The 16,413-nt window shown below is 37.1% G+C and overlaps 1 protein-coding gene across 1 annotated transcript; it reads right to left on the bottom strand.

Moving 5' to 3' along the window:
• Nucleotides 1–1,787: 1,787 nt before the first annotated feature.
• Nucleotides 1,788–16,407, bottom strand: LOC118739332 (tribbles). Its single transcript, XM_036470593.1, has 2 exons — nucleotides 15,178–16,407; nucleotides 1,788–3,511 (listed from the first exon to the last, which is right to left on the bottom strand). Exons 1-2 carry the CDS (start codon nucleotides 16,038–16,040, stop codon nucleotides 2,803–2,805), a joined length of 1,572 nt encoding a protein of 523 aa, XP_036326486.1. The 5' UTR covers nucleotides 16,041–16,407; the 3' UTR covers nucleotides 1,788–2,802.
• Between the last annotated feature and the right edge of the window lie 6 nt (nucleotides 16,408–16,413).

Raw genomic sequence — 16,413 nt, 5'->3', positions numbered from 1 at the left:
CCCTAAGCGCGGCCGAAGGCAGAAGCAAGCGCAACAGGTAGTGGACCTAACAAAGTGCATGTTTTCAATGGCTCGGAAGAAACTGTTATTGCATTAACTGGATTGAGGACCAGAGCTTCAGGCATAGGAGGAGTTCTGGCTTGTGGTTCAACAATTCAACCAGAAGCTGACATAGATGCGCCCATGGGTACTATGCCAGACAGCTCCGCATACCTTTGTGGATCCATTGCCATAGCGCCCTCTTACTCTGCTGCTATAATTGCAAATGCATCAGAGGCCATAATTTTCCTCAAAATATGTAAAATTAACCAATTTTACAATAAACTAGCACATGATGAGTGTTTTTTTTAATTCCTTTCCACTTTGTTTTCCTTCATTCAGCTACCTTCGAAAAACAACTGATAGCTGGCAATGCTGCACATGTTTCCGCAAGGGTTGCAGCATGTGGATTTTTCGTTTTTCGTAGCGTTTTCGGGTTCTAGAATAAGGGGGGAAATCTCTGACGAAAAGTTAACTGAAATGTCCTTTGGTAAGCGCATTTTTACATTTTGTTTTCGCATTAAATACTTATTTTTGTATAAGAGGATTATCAAAAAAAAAAATATTGAAAAAATAGCACAAATTCCTAATGCAAATTATATAAAAATATTGTCTTTATCCAAGGAAACTTTTACGCCAAGTTGCGAACCGAGCATCTCCTTTAGCTGCATATTATTCATATAGTGCCCGACAAAATGATAATGCCACCACATACTGATTTTATCATTTCACCCCTATTGCGAGTGTCGACTAGTGGTAGATAAACGGCTATTATTCGATTATCGCTTTTCCATGGTATTGTGAATGTGGATTTCCCGTTCAATAAGCGACTGCGAACAGTTTTTAGTCGTTCATCCTTCTATAACTGTTTGGTTTGTAGAAAAATGAGCGACTAAAAACAATTCACTCACTTTTTGAACAAGAAAACGACATCAAAAATACCATGGATAATCGATAATCGAATAATAGTCGTTTATCTACTACTAGTCGAACCTCGCAACAGGGGTGTTTATTTTTTTCAAATATTTTTGTAATTCCTTTTTATAAAAATAAACATAGACATTTTTGGGGATTTATTTTTTTTGCTGATGGTGTTCCACACAAAGTATGTGCGAAAAAGTTTTTATATGGAGGAAAATGCACAACTAAGACAAATTGTCAAAAATCAACGGTAAGTCCCAGCTACTTCTAACTTACACTTTATGTACTAAAATTGAATGGGCTACAAAACCTCATACATATTCAAAATCTTTTTACGAATATTAATTACAAGGCTTGCAATTTTTACGGAAGTCTGATTTTAATTTACACAAAGTTTGAAACTTGGATTTTACGGTTTTTGTCAAGAATTAACTATACCAGGCAAAGCCAAGATTTCCTGAAGATGCCTTTTGATTAAAGGCGAAATATCGACAGTAATAAACAAAAAGGAATATAAGACATCTACTTGTACCATTTACCTTCGGCCTAGAGCTAAAAAAAAAAAAAAAATTAAAAGATTACAATGAACGGCCAAAAAACAAACCTAACCATACATTTATAATAAATATATCTAATAAAGTAATTAAAATTAATTTGAAAAAAATCCTTAAAACTTATCAATAAATTACCTCATCATAAATACTTACCGCTCCGTTCTTATTATTATCCGATCGCTTTTAAATAAAATCGCATATAATTTTAATTCAGCTGAGATCAAATTTCAAATTGTATTTATTTTTGCATTTTTTTTTTAAATTTCTTTTTTATGGCTTCATTAATTTTTTATTCTGTTGGGGTTTTATCTCTTTACCCGTGATTGTTTTTCATTATATATTTTTTAACCATTTTTTTTTGAATACGAGCAAATTATTAAAAATATACAGTTATATTTTTTGGAAGAAATTGCTTATTTTATGAATAAAAAAAAATTAAAATGTTTAAGCAACATTATTAGAAAGTTCAGATTCTACTAAAATTTTTAAAGTACAGTGGTTGCAATTTTTGCAAATTAATTTTTTTAACTTATATTTTAATTGTACATCTCGGTGTAGGAAGAATTAAAACTCAACAATATTCAAGTATACGCGAATTCACTGTAACTACAGTATTAACATAATTAATTATGTACATAAAGGCAATTCAGATTTTTTGTTCACCAATAAAATTACTTTGAAAGAAAAATACTTAGTATTTGCTTAGGGGGGAAAAAACAATCGAAGGCGGTGATGTGAGGAACAATTTGTTACACTATACTTAAGAAAAAACTCAATCATCTCAAAAGAGTCAACGTTGCCACTTTAGGCCAGAAACACCACTGCTGTTGCAGCATCGAAGTCTTTGGCGTCTCAGCGAGTTGCTAGCTGCCGCACAGGCACCGCCAGCGCTCCGGTACTTGTCTTCCAAGCACGTGCATCGTAGCCGCGCGCGCGAATAATGCCATCTCCGCACGCTGTGGCCAGCTGAGTTGTACTTCTTCATACTAATACAGTACTGACTACCTTCCAGTGAACTAACAACAATAAACTCATGTTGAGCTGGCGGCACGCAACAATAATAGAGCTTGGATACGCCTGTCTGAAGAGCAGTAGTAGTAGTAGGAGGAGGAGGAGGGAGTGAAGGTAGAAATTTTACAGCGCCTGCGCTTGCATATCCTGCCTTGCAACTGACGACCACCACCATCACCACGACGACGACCACGATCGATGTTGACTTCACGCTGCGAATATCGCCGCAATTGTAGCTGCCCTCAACGGCACGTAAAAAATACACACGTGTGTGTAATCATCCCATTTCGACGTCGACGTCACCGCCTAAATGCATTGCATGGTTGACGGTCTGCAGCGAATGTCGCGAATAGTTGAGCGGTTCCGCAGCATTAGCGCTAATATCACAGCCATCAGCAACTTGACAGTCTTGTATGTAGTGGTGGTTTGTGGGAACATCCGCGTTAGCGTTGTTCCCTTGGCAGTCTTTTTCGAAATGCATTTGCTGTAGCGCAGCCTCCTCCTCCTTTTCCGCTGTTGGTGATTGCGTCAACGCAACGCTGTCATCATCATCTTCCATTTCCAAATCATCCAAATTCGTGTCGACATGCAGGTACAAATTGCCATAGGGTTTCTGCTCCTGCAGCCATGGCGTGAGAAATACTTCCTCGGCGCGCAGCCGATCATTGTAGTTTTTACAAAGCAACAGCAGCAGCAGCCAACGCACGGGCTTGGAAAGGCTAATTGGTATCTGCACCTGACAATGACGAATGATGGTGATGAGATTGCAGTTGGCACGCTCATAGAATGGATATTGACCGACAAGCATGGTGTAGAGTATGACGCCGAGTGACCACATATCGGCTGGTTTGCCGAAGTAGGTGGGATTGGGGCAGAGCAATTCAGGTGCGGTGTAGAGCGGACAGCCAATTTTGTCACTCAGTGTATCGTTCGAGGGATTGTCGAGAATCATTGAGCCCTCCAGTGATTCATATTGGATTTTCGTTCTGCAAAAAATAAAATAAATAAAATGAGATTAGTGATGGATTTGCGGTTAGGATATAACTAATTTAAGGCTAGAGAATTTAATGAAAAGTCGAAATAGGTCAACTATGCATGTAGGAAAAGACAATAAGGGTATTCACGATCCAGTGCATACTGTCAAGCATGGTGCATAGATAGCATAAATAACATGCTTGGCTAATTTTGTTGTTGTTTGAACACATGATATAACAACAATCATGCTATCTATGCACCATGCTAGACAGTATGCACCGTATCGTGAATACCCCTAATGTAAATGAAATGTAATTTCTCACCGCACAACGAAAAATTACTTTTGTGCAACGGCGCGCTTTCAATGTCGGCATCGATCGCTCAAACGCATGTAATTGAGTAATCTACGGCAGCGCAAGCGAATTAAAAATTAAAACCAATTATTCAATAAAAAAAAGTTGAGAGCACGCCACCACCACATATTTAGTAGGCCTCTTGCAGCCATCGAGTTTTTTTTTTTTTGTAGCAGATATGGAGCAACAGATCAACATTATTACGTTCACTGATCTTTCAACTGATCGTCAAAAAAAGTTGAATATTTAATGAAGCGAACGCGTATTCGAATTGCTCACTCATTTGGCGCATGTTTAAAGGGTTTGGCATTACAAATTTGGTCTTAGTCGAACCAAAGAGTGTGCGAGCGGCGGCGACGGTGGCGATTGAGGTGGCGGCAGCGCAATCGGATTATGACGACAGCCAGCGCAACCGCCATTGCCGATCAACCGCAACCGCCAAGCAAGCAATATAATATGTATTTGAAACTGTGAAATAATTGCAACAAACATGACGATTGATTGAGCCAAAACGGCAGAATGTAATGAGCGAATGAGCACTGGGCAATACATAAGTGTTGTGAAAAAAGCGATCGTAGCTCAGCCATATGGGTATTATTTTGTAAGTACATATGTATGTATGTATGTAGGGCTGATATTGAAACAACAATTGAGCAAAAACAAATCAATCTTGATTGAAGTAGAGTGGAGCAATCCACAGCGATGGCGTTGAAGATTTGGAGCTATAAAGTCTATGAAGCCGATCGCTACGGACGATAGGTGTTGATGACGAAAATTAAACGAGCCGATATAGGGGAAAAATAATACATTAATTGAATTAATTGTCAAAGCAACGAAAAGTAGGCGTTGGCCAAAGCGAAGGTGGATATTTGTATGGGAAAAAGCTGACTGTAGTGACCTAATGACTTGAAACCGAACTGTATACGGGTCGAAAACGATCGCATGCTGCTAAGGATCGGCGGCATGAGCACCCTATCGTATGATGAGCGACAAACATATTAGCTAAACATGTAATAATAACAATAACAGAGCAACGGCAGTATTGCCAAATAAATATTGCCGAAGACAACAAAAAAAAAAAGAGTGCCATAAATGGGCAGGTGAGCAATGCAGCGTAGATCGGCGTACCAAATGGGCTTGGCTCGATTGGCATTAAGAGGCAACATTATGCGAAAAAATTCACTGAGAGACGACGTCAAAAAAGATTTAACAAAAAAAAGAATAAGAGAAATAGTATATGTATGTATTTCGACGTCGAAAGAAATATAAAGAGAATACGTTATGTATGAAGCGAATAGCGCAATCAAATCAAAACGAAGTAAAAAACCTCGTGTTGACCCTGATACAACCGCTGTCAACAATATCTACCAACAATGCAATAAAATTACAACAACCCATGTGTGCTTTAAACATGAAAAGCCAAAACAAGGCAATCTAAAAAAAAAGCATGCGATCGCACGAGGCGAAGAGTGGAGGAGGCGCTCAGTGATCTTCACCAGCTGACCTCGCTTGTAAAGAGCGGGCAGAGTATGAGTGAGTCCGGAGCTATGGTTTTGTTATTAAAAATTGCTAATGTAATAAAAATTTTCCAAGCAAAATATGAGGAGGCACGTGCTTGCCTACAAATCTACGAAAATGAGCGCTTAAGAACCGATTTTGTAATTTAAGGTGGCGGCGACGGCATATGCATTTACATATACATTTTGCAAGCTTCGACACGCGTGGAGAGCAACAAAATTGTGTGCTAATGTTATTTTGCAATAATGTTTTTTTTAGTTTTTTTTTCACATACCTCGTAGGCGCGCGGAAAAAACTAAGCAATTTCACAGCTATGAAGCCATCATAAAACAATAAATACTTTGAAGGTCTGCTTTGCAATGTTTGCTTGAGAGAGCGCGCGCGATCATTTACGCATTTTCACACACTTAAAAATGTATTGAATTTTATTGTTTAACTAACTTTTTTTTTAGTAGGCGAAGAGGAAGACGAAGTAAAATTGCAGCCTGTAGATCAGAGTCAAGGCTAGATAATACTATTAATTGTCTAAAAGTTTTTGAATAATTTTTTTTTTTCAAAGCCGCACGATCAAAACTTAAGCAGAACTACGCAATTGAAGAGAACAAGGGCGTTAATTTAGCTTATAAGCTTTTAGTTGGAAATCGAGAAAAGGAAAAAAATTTAAATAAAAAAAATAGTAACTTAAATTTAAAAAAATAAAAAAATATATAAAAAGATAAAAAGATAAAATACCAAATTTTTAATAATAAAAAAATCAGATAAAACAAAAATGTTAAAATTAAATAAATACAAACTAAATAAATACAAACTAAAAAAGAAAAACAAAAGGGTAAAAAAATAAAACTTAAAAAGAAATAAAAATATTAGCAACACTTAAAAATGGCATTGCAATTGTAATTGCATAAATTTAGAAGGAACCTTGCATGTAAAAATCATTGCAGACACGCAATTTTTTTGATGTTTGCATACATAATAGTGAGAAATATCACAAGTTGGCAATGAGACAATGGCGCTGACGATCGTGCTAATAAAAATGAACTTGAAATTAGAAACGCTGAAAGTCCGATGTAAACTTGAAAATTTAATAATAATAGAAGTAGATGGTGAAAATATACTAAATAAAAATGAATGCTTCTGGGAGGCAGAGAGGCAGAGAGAATTTAACAAGACAAGGCTATTGTATGCAGTTGGATTAGAATAATCTTTGATTTTATGTAGTTTTTAGAAGGAAGCTAGGACAATTAAGCAGATATGATGGGGGAATCGATAATATCTGAAAAAAAAAACACTGCTGATCGCTTACTGAGGATCACCAGACAGGCGCTGACCGGAGTAGGCAAACTGCTTTTAAATATAGGTATACTCCTGCAAGCCTTAAAACAGTTAAGAAGAAATCGAAAGATGATATGAAAGATATAGAGAGCTTAAAACAACACTCCCCCGAGTATTACCAGATATGGATCGTAGGTGTTTACAGCACTTAAAAATTTTTAATACCGTTCCCCGTATGGAGCAGCTAAAGGGTTATAATTTCAAAAAAATATATAAATCGCTTTTTCGAGGATAACCTGACACTGATCGATAAATCAAGTAAACCTTTAGGAGCAGTAAATAGCAGTTAAAGAGGTAGGACCTCAAGAAAAGAATCACCTGATCGCTTACTGACACACAATTGCGAAAAGCGTACTAACTGAGCGCTCATTCGCTAAACGGATGAACGAGCGGTTTTTATACATATGGGGTATAAATATGTTCAGAGGCTTTAAAGCAGAGAAGTAGATATGGATATTTACTGAGGATCATCAGGTACTGATCGCTCACTGAGGATCACCAGACTGGTAATAGTCTTCATATGAGTTAAGAGCAGTTAAATTCATACGATTTCAAAAATGTAAACAGCTTATCGTGTTCTGAAGATCATCAGATACTGGTCGATAGGAGCAAATAAAGCTGGATAGAAGTGCTGACACTTTTAAATGACTCCAGAGCAGTTAAAAGGATAAGATCTCGTTAAAATGAAACAATTGCACGCTCAGTGGGCATCAAAACGCGCAAAATCGTCAACGAAAGCCTCAAACACGCCACCCATGAGGCCAGCAAAAGTTCGATAAGGCAAACACGCAATAACCGGGTTTTATCGCCGAATAATAAAGTAGTCGAAATACCAAAGGTGGCGATAATTTGCATATCAAAGCCAGTGGCATGAAAAGAAAAAAAAATGAAAGTGGAAAATGAAAATGAAAAGCCAACAAGCAGCGCGCCAATACAAAAGAAAAGCAACACACATCTGATAAAGGATCAAGAAAAACCAGAAACAAAGCGCGAAAAACTAAGCTTTATGCATAAGCGACAAATAAAGGAAAGAACAAAAAAAAAAAACTACGAAGAAAAACAAAACAGTTCTAGTAAAGAAAATTGTAACGCAAGAAAATGCGCACATGTGTATGTAAATTCCAGCACAGGACTAAGCGCTAAAGGACAGTAAACTATTTGCTTACAAGACGCAGCAACAAAACAAGGAACAACCCTTCTAAACTGACTTCTTCTTATGCGCTCGCGTGACTGCTAAATGCAACAGCTGAACAAAGGCGCAGGACAAAAGGCGAAAATGCGTGCTGGGGTGAGCTAATTTTTTTATTTGCTTTGAGTGCAGTGTTGCCAAGTTATTGCAGATTTCCCCTAGATTTCCCTTTCGTAACCCTAACAGCTCTACTTACTCTGTATCACTGACAAATTCTTGTCACAGTTTTTATTACGAAAAAATATCGCTACCTAAAGGTGAAAAGGTGCCAAGTCCATTATTTTTCAAAATTTAGATTTAAGCAGAATGACAGATAATGCGAATCTACATCGATTTTTCGTATCTCCTGAACAATTTCAAAATAATTGACTTGGCACCTTTTCACCTTAAGGTAGCGATATATGAAAAGATTAAAATTTGTCAATACAAAGAAAATGTTGTCACCGTTACAGAATTTTATTTTTTCAATGTCAATTGTAGACAGTGTATTTTTATTGAGTACACATTTCAGAGGGATTACATTTTTCATTTCACTTACACTTTTAACTAATTATAGTTGTTATTTTTCATTTGGCACCAAAACATAATGGCATATTTACACATAAATACATAGGTTTGCATTGGCATTGGTAGCAGAATTTGAAGATATGGTTTTATGTATATAAAACTGTTTACATAGATAACGGACTAACCCCAAAAATCCCTTTCCTTCTAAAGCTTTCCCCTAAATATTTGGTCCCCCTAAATTTACCCCTAGGGCAGTCAAACGTGTCTATATTTAGGTGGCAAACCTCTGATCTGGCAATACTGTTTGAGTGTAAAACCGAACTAGTTCAGCGACAGGCTTGAAACAATTGCAGTTGTGGCAGAGTAGCAACAAAGACGCTAAAATGGATTGTGGCGCAAAATTTTCGCAAATTGCGTGTCTGACAACAATTGTCTGACAAGTGACAATGACAGAGTGCGACGGCATTTCGCTGCAGGTATGAAATAAGTGTTGGGAAGGCCTTTGTTTTTTTTTTTTGAAAATGTGTGGATTAGGCAGCCAATGAAGCATGAAAATTTAGTGCAGTGCAGCGGCTTTTGTAATTTGCATTTCAAAAGAGGGCACAAAAAAAAGAGGGTAGTAAGCGAAGTGGGAGCAAGCGAGAAAAAAGGCACTCGAAAGCTAAATTTAGTAGAAAAACGTTAAACTGTTGCATATTTATTAAAATTGATTGACTGTTTTGGGGAACGTTAGGCGAACGGCCGCCCTACGACGCCTGGGGCTAAATAATACTAACTCGCAAAGTTTTAATTTTATTAATAGACAAAAGTAGCAGCTGGCTTTAATATATATTTTTGTTTCTTGCAATATAATAAGCAAGCGCTTGTAACGCGATACAGCTGATAACAACCAGGTTTAGCGCCTTAAGGTATGCAATAAATTTCAGCTTTATGGTTGTAGGCACAATTAAGTGCTTCAAATACTATTTTTTTTAAGGACTATTCGAACCCAATGCGTCTCAGAATAGTATCCAGTCAGTAAAAACTACGTTGAGCGCCTTGTGGTATGCAATAATTTTCAGTTTTGTGATTTTAGGCAAAATTGAGCACTTGAAACATTACTTTTTAAGGCGTATTCAAATTAGTTTGCCACAAACAAACTGCCTGTAGAACACCAGCTGTGGCCTTGCACATAATTGCTGCCTTCAAATGCAAATTAACCAATCTTAAACTAAGTATGACTCGACTGCTGCGTCAGCAAAAACAAATGCTGACGAGTGATTGCTGAAATATAAGGCAATTTATTTCACTTAATTAATGCAATTGACTATTTCAAACAAAAATGCCATTGCAATAGCCTATTTCATTAAAAATATATAAAATTTTTATTGCAAACTTTATTTCATAAAAAGAATTCTGATTGCAAAGCAGCAAGAAATTAATTTATTCGCTTGCCTTAATTCTTGCCAATCAATAACACAATGTTCTGCTGTTGTTTTTGTTGCTTAACGTAGCACTAATAACCTCAATAACGCCTACGTCACCGCAAGCAAACGAAATAAAAACAAACAAAAATATATAAATAAAAGCAAATTAAACAAAATCGAGATCGACAGCCCACAACCGCAAGTGGCGTATGAGCTATGAATAGCAATAGCAATAAAAAGAACAACAACAACAACAACAACAACAACATCAACACTTAACAACTGTTGCGTTTGCGCTTATTACCACATGACAACAACAATAGCAACTGCAGCAACAACAACAAAGTACAGCCAAGTGCGCAATGGCAACAGTGATGGTCATCATTGCTGCTAACGGCTGCCGTCAGCCAGCAGCACTGACAGTGGCAGCCACACTAAACGCCAGCAATAACAACAACAACAGCAACAAAGGCATTGTCTGTGTTTAGCAACAGTACTCAGAAGAGCGGAAAACGCTAGCAATTTACAAATTGCAATGGCAATGGCACCAAAAGTATAAAAATTGGTAAAGGCAAAACGAAAGAAAAAAAAAAACAAAAAAACCGGCAAAACAAAAACTATAACAAAAAACAACAAAAACACAAGCGCAAGGCGGACGAAAAATCGACACAAGAAAATAAAGCATTGAAATTGCTGGCAACAAGTCAAGCTGATTGCGTTATTGGTGCTAAACAACAGCAACAACCAAACGATCAAATCAACTATGTATGTATGCACGATGTTAATAACTAGAACAAGAATTGCAGCATTCGCAATCGCAAAAATTCTTGTCGCAATAACAAGCAGCAGCATGTTGCTTAAACACGGCATGGCAACAGCGTATAGTGTAGCCAAACAAGAATGGCGGCTCTTGCAGCTGTTGCGGCAATGTTAGCAACATTTTCAATGTTTCATATGTTCTTTTTTTTGCGCTGCTGAGTGTAAATGACAAGTAGTTTGTGAGCAAAGTGAGTGTGTGTGGCAATCACACGAAAAGATTCAAAAAAATGGAGGATTTGTTCTTGTAAAAAATGTTTGTTGTATCATTAAACGTATTTTTATTTTTTTTTTTGAAGAAACGCCACCAAAGCTCCTATTGTACATTACAACTTACTTTAGACAAATGTAAACCATTAATAAAGAGCACAATCTTGTCTATTTTCTGTTGTTGTTGCTACATACTACTTTTTGCTTAACCAACTCATAAAAGCTACACACAGCTCTCTAGGAGCGCCAACAAAAAAAAAAAAAACAGTCAATGTTGCGACAATATTACAGCCACCAAAGCAGCCTGCGGTGGGTGAGTGACTCAACTTGTCTAACTGCTGAGCGAGTTTTAAAATTACTGGCCTAAAGCAATTCAGCGGCGAACAGATATTTGTTTGTTTGACCGACCGGTTTGTAGGTTCGTAGTTGGCCACTGGCTAGATACCAGAGTGTGTGAGCGCAAGTGTCTGTGTGTTTGACTGTGTGTGAATTGGGTGGGTGGTTGTATTAATTGCCGGATAGCGAGCAATGCTGAGGTGTATTGCATTGCAGTGTATACACATTACACAAAAGCTGTTGCGCTGGGAAATAACCAGCGCGCGCTTGCGACAATCCCGAAATGCTGATTGCAGATTTTGTGTTACTACACCACTTTAAAAATGGGTGCGAAGAGATAACAATGGGAAAGGGTTAATGTGAAAAATACAATAAAATTGCTGTAAATTGAAATACTGGCAAATTGTGAGGAAAAAAATAGAAAAAAAAATTCATTTTAGCTGTAGTTATTTTAAATTTAATTTTTTAAGTAGATTAAGTTAAAAATTTGTTTACTTCAAATTTTCGCCGAATTATATTATTCATCTTTAACAATATTAAGATAAGAATTTTCAATAATTTCTTTTTCCAATATTTCCCAGCAAATTTTTATTTATATAGTATTTTTTTTTTAATTGTTGAATTTTTTTTTCGAAATATTTTATCGTCAGTCTTTAGGTACACCAAAAATATTTTGAAACCATTAAAGATTGTTTTCATAAAAAAATGAGCTAATCAACATTTCGTAATGATCTTGAAAACCACTCATCACACACTCTCCAGCGCGCTCTTTATCTACTCAAACAACTCATTTGCTGCTCTTGATCAACTCAGTTTTTGAATGATTTCAACAACTAGTAAATACTACTACATATTTCTCACCATAATAATTGCGGCATATTAAAAGCACCAATAAAAGTGAGACTAGCGCCCAAAAAATACAAGTCAACAGTTTTTGTATACAGTGTGCCACAAAATTAGCCAAACAAAAACTAAAAGTGCCAATTCCGGGTAGGGTAATTCTTTTTTTTTTTTAAGTTGTAAAAACCTAAGCTAAAATCAAACTACACTAAAACCAAAATCATTTAGACATTTACACTTTTTTTTTCAGAAATGAAGTGCTTTAATTATATTCGAAATGTCAAGCTATTGAATTCCCCAAAAAATATAGAATCGTGCTCAAAACCATTATACCTACGAAAGTTACGGGTACTGTCTTCCCAGGAGTTTTGCTTCAAATCGAAATTCGTCCTCCCTTATTTTCATTTTGGTGCATATCAATGTTGATTCTTTTACTTTTAGTTGGCTTTGCTTTTGGTTTTCGCTCAATTTAATTTTTATACTTTTTCAAATCAAAAGAAAAAACGTTGGGATGAAGAGAGCCATACAAATTTTGAATTTAGTTACTAAGCAAATGGTTTTTTTTTGGCTTTTGCCAAAGGTTTGTTTAAAAAAATCGTGTAAATACATGTATGGTATATGGGCTATGGAAATATCCCTGCTCCCTATCAGTAAACCTTTTAGTGTGGGCAACAATGATGTTTCAAATAAGGCAGATCGGAATATGCGCTCTCTGGGAAGGCAATAACTGTAATTATTGTACCATGGCTCAAAACTGATTCTGCGACATTCAGAATACATGAAAATTTTTGCATACCTCTATTGTTTTCGAAATAAAAGACTTACCTGTTTACCGTATGAGTACTTATGTCGCTTAGTGTGCATGTGCAATAACAAAATTGCGTAGCAGTGACGCAGACGATTTGTTACCAGTGCTGTGGGGGCACACCTCATTTGCCCTAGTGTACTATATACATACATACATATGTACATACGCACACAATCAAATACATACTATGCATATGTATATAAAAAAAAATGCGGCAATTTGCGAGCTGCTCGATGTGTTTGGAAATGCATAAATACTCGTACATTTTTTCGATTGTCGGCTATGTCTTGTAAATAAATTGCCTTCAATGATAAATGACTAACATTTAAATTTTTCGAGCACGAATTTCAGTGAATTCTTGCACAATTTAGTGCTCTCAGCAGAAAAAAGTCTGCAACTTATGTATGTTGTCCTTGTTGTTGCATGCGTATACGCACATTACACACAGCACGTGCGCCTTGGCACAATGCTGCTGCCTCCACGATAATGGCGGCATAATAAATCCTCAGCATTGATTATCAAACAGTTGCCGCTCTCTACAGACATACAACAACAACAACAACAACAACGACAACAACGACATAGCTTAATAAATGGCCTCCATCAACAACACCAAACCAACATTGCATTGCATTTCAGTGCCTAAAGCTGTTATTGGTGCTGCAATAAGCACAGTGTGCATTGCACCACACAATTGCATTGAGCGCAGTTCGGCTGTGTCGCTCACACGCCTTTTTGCCCCAACTATGCTGGGCTGCGCTGCGCCCACAAACACCATCCGTCTGTCTGTAAATCTTATTCAATGTTATTGCGAATGCGTACCCAGTAGTTGTGGGGAGGAGAGGAGAACTGCAATTGCTATTATGTTCGGAACAGTGCGCGCGAAGAGGCTCGAAAACGACGTTCGTCGAGTCAAGTTTGCTCGCGTTAATGGCAATAACGAGTTTTTTAACAGAGCTCCATGCGCTGTGAGTTGGCTGTTGGTTTTCCGATTTGGCTTTTGCACACAGCAGCGCGCATTGCAAAATTATTAACGCAAATGTATGCATACAAGTGTGTGTACATATATATATATTTGTACATATGTATGTATGTCCTAAGGCCACAAGTCTTTATCTCCCCGTAAACACAAAAAAAAAACAAAAGATTAAATGTATGGCTTCGTGTTGAGAGCAAAACACCGCAATCATTTATCAACACCGTACATTGGGGACTGTTAAGCAACTGTAAAACAACAGTAGGTAGCTCCATTTATGTCATTACTCCCTCACTGGCTCTCCACGCAATCCATGGATTACCAAATTTAGTATTTTGAAAAAAAAAATAAAATAAAAATAAAATAAAAACAATAGTGCTAAAACCAAGCAGTAGTAAATAATAGTGATGCGCTGAGTCGATACTTTTGTATATTGATCGATACTCGGTACCGATTCAAAAAGTGTCCAATACTTTCGAAACTCGGTACCGAAATGTTGCAATTTCTAATATTGTCGCACAGCATCCAAAAATATGGAGTAAAAGCAGTTCAGGGGAGCCCTGCCTATGAATAGCCGAATCTAGGGACCAATAAAATAAAATAATAAAATATAGTATCTAAAAATATTAAGCACGCATAGAATAGGAATGGTTAAATTTTCATTCATTCATTTTTGGCCAAAAATATATTTCTTCAAATTATTTGGATCTGAATGTTTTCGTCACTCGAATAGTATCTCTTTGATGTATCGAAAAGGAAGTATTGGGTACCGACATTTTTTCAAGTATTGGGTATCGACAATTCAGCACATAACTAGTAAATAAGTGTCTGGTGAGGAGCGATAAGGCAAATGGGTGTAAAGGGGTTCAGTTAAATAGCAGAACATAAACGCAACTGAAGGTTTGGCAAGAATTGACAACTATACCATGTGTGGAGTTTGCTCCACACGACGGTGACTTTGACGTTTGTAAAAGTATTTTTAAGATTTTTTAGGCGGCTTTAATTTGTGGTAGATTGTTGACTGGTTACTTGACGCTTATGTTGACATTTCAGATTAAATTAGGCAAGTGATTTATGCTGTGGCAATTTACTAAATAAAATGAGAAATCAACGATTATTTTCGTTAATGATTAATGATTCTGTTACAATGACCATTACTAGGCACATTTTGTGAAAAATTAAATTTTTAACCGGTATGCTGAAATGTTAAAATAAAATGTTGATAAATAATGTGTTGCAGAAAAAAGCAGTGATACATATCCTTTCTCTTTTAAACACAGCTAATTTTGCGCTACTAATTGACCAGTGGGCTGATAAACACATAGGTACGGATCGTTCTAATCATTCCCCAATCATAACCTTAAAATAATTAGAGTTTATACATACCTCGCCTCGTCGATGAAGAAGAATCGTTTGAGCTTCAAGTCCCTCAAAATTATTCCCTTTCGATGGCAAAGTCGCACGGTTTCCGCGATTTGATGGAACAGCGCCCGCGCCTCCTTCTCACATAATCGCCTTTTATTTCTTATGTACGTATGCAGATCCTCATAGACGCCTTCCGCTCCTTCATCCGTCTTTGGGGGTGCAATTATCAGGTAGGTGCGTTGCTTATCCATTGGCACAATGTCGTGTATGTCACGTATTAGTGTATGGCCAAAAATGGAGCTACGCGCCACTTCGCCAGCCCCTTTTATTTCATAGTAGGCACGTTGCACTTTACCATAAGGTTCATTGATAATCTTACAAATAAATTCCTCGTCCGTAAAGACATCGGTACATTTAAGGCTAGACGCAGTCAGATCGATTAGATGGCGATAAGAGGCGGGTGTTTTGGCCGCAACTGCTGGTGATATATGACACACCTGCGTACTTATTAGAAATCGATTTTTAATCACTTTCACAGTCTCTTCTTCTCCACCTTGCTCCAGGCGCAAGGCATGTATTTCGCAAGCGGCACCAGGCGTGCCAAGCTTTTCCCGTATGCGCTCCAACACGCCAGAGTCAGCCAGCGATTTCTTGGGTGTACAAAAGTGATCTTCGCTGTCATGATTGTGAAGCAGTCGTGTTGTTGACGGCGTTGTAGGCGAACAAGGACCAGTTGTCGCCGTTATCAACACATCCTGCGATTCAGAACTCATGGAAGAGGCGGGTGATGGAGGTGCGAAGTTTATCATTTTGATGTGACTTTCGCTGCTGGGAGTAGTAGGCACTGACGGATGTTGTGTTCTTACACTGCTGATGGTATCCATTTTAAGTTCAATTTATTTTTTAATTTTTTCTTTTATAAATTTACAGCGTTACAGTTTAGTTGTGAGATTTACAGGCTCTTATCACAGTCTCTGGTATATACAAATTCGCGTTTTATCACTTTTTCTTTAATTCTAGTGCTTTATTCTTTCTTCTGCTTCACCCCTCCTTTCTATAACTTTCTTTCTATATAAACGCCATTGTTTCTCCTTTTATTCTAATTTTACTTTGGCAGTCTGTTTCACTATTTACTGTTAGCTATGAGTTACCACCTCTCACAAAAAAATGAATCCTTTAATTAATCCAATTATTTTACGAAACGTTTACTTTAAAACTTCGTAGCCAGGCAGTGGTATAACATTTTATTTCTTTTAA

Source organism: Rhagoletis pomonella, unplaced genomic scaffold (assembly GCF_013731165.1).
Source record: "Rhagoletis pomonella isolate Grant_MI unplaced genomic scaffold, Rhpom_1.0 Rhpom_scaffold_00005, whole genome shotgun sequence".
Taxonomy (NCBI): Eukaryota; Metazoa; Arthropoda; class Insecta; order Diptera; family Tephritidae; genus Rhagoletis; species Rhagoletis pomonella.
This window is presented reverse-complemented; position numbering and strand designations above follow the sequence as displayed.

What these genes read in the sequence shown, in the direction of transcription:
- LOC118739332 (XM_036470593.1), bottom strand. Translation starts at nt 16,040, where the DNA reads ATGGATACCATCAGCAGTGTAAGAACACAACATCCGTCAGTGCCTACT. An exon ending in TTCTTCATCGACGAGGCGAG is followed by an intron (nt 3,512 to 15,177) that starts GTATGTATAAAC and finishes TATTTTTTGCAG; the next exon opens with AACGAAAATCCAATATGAAT.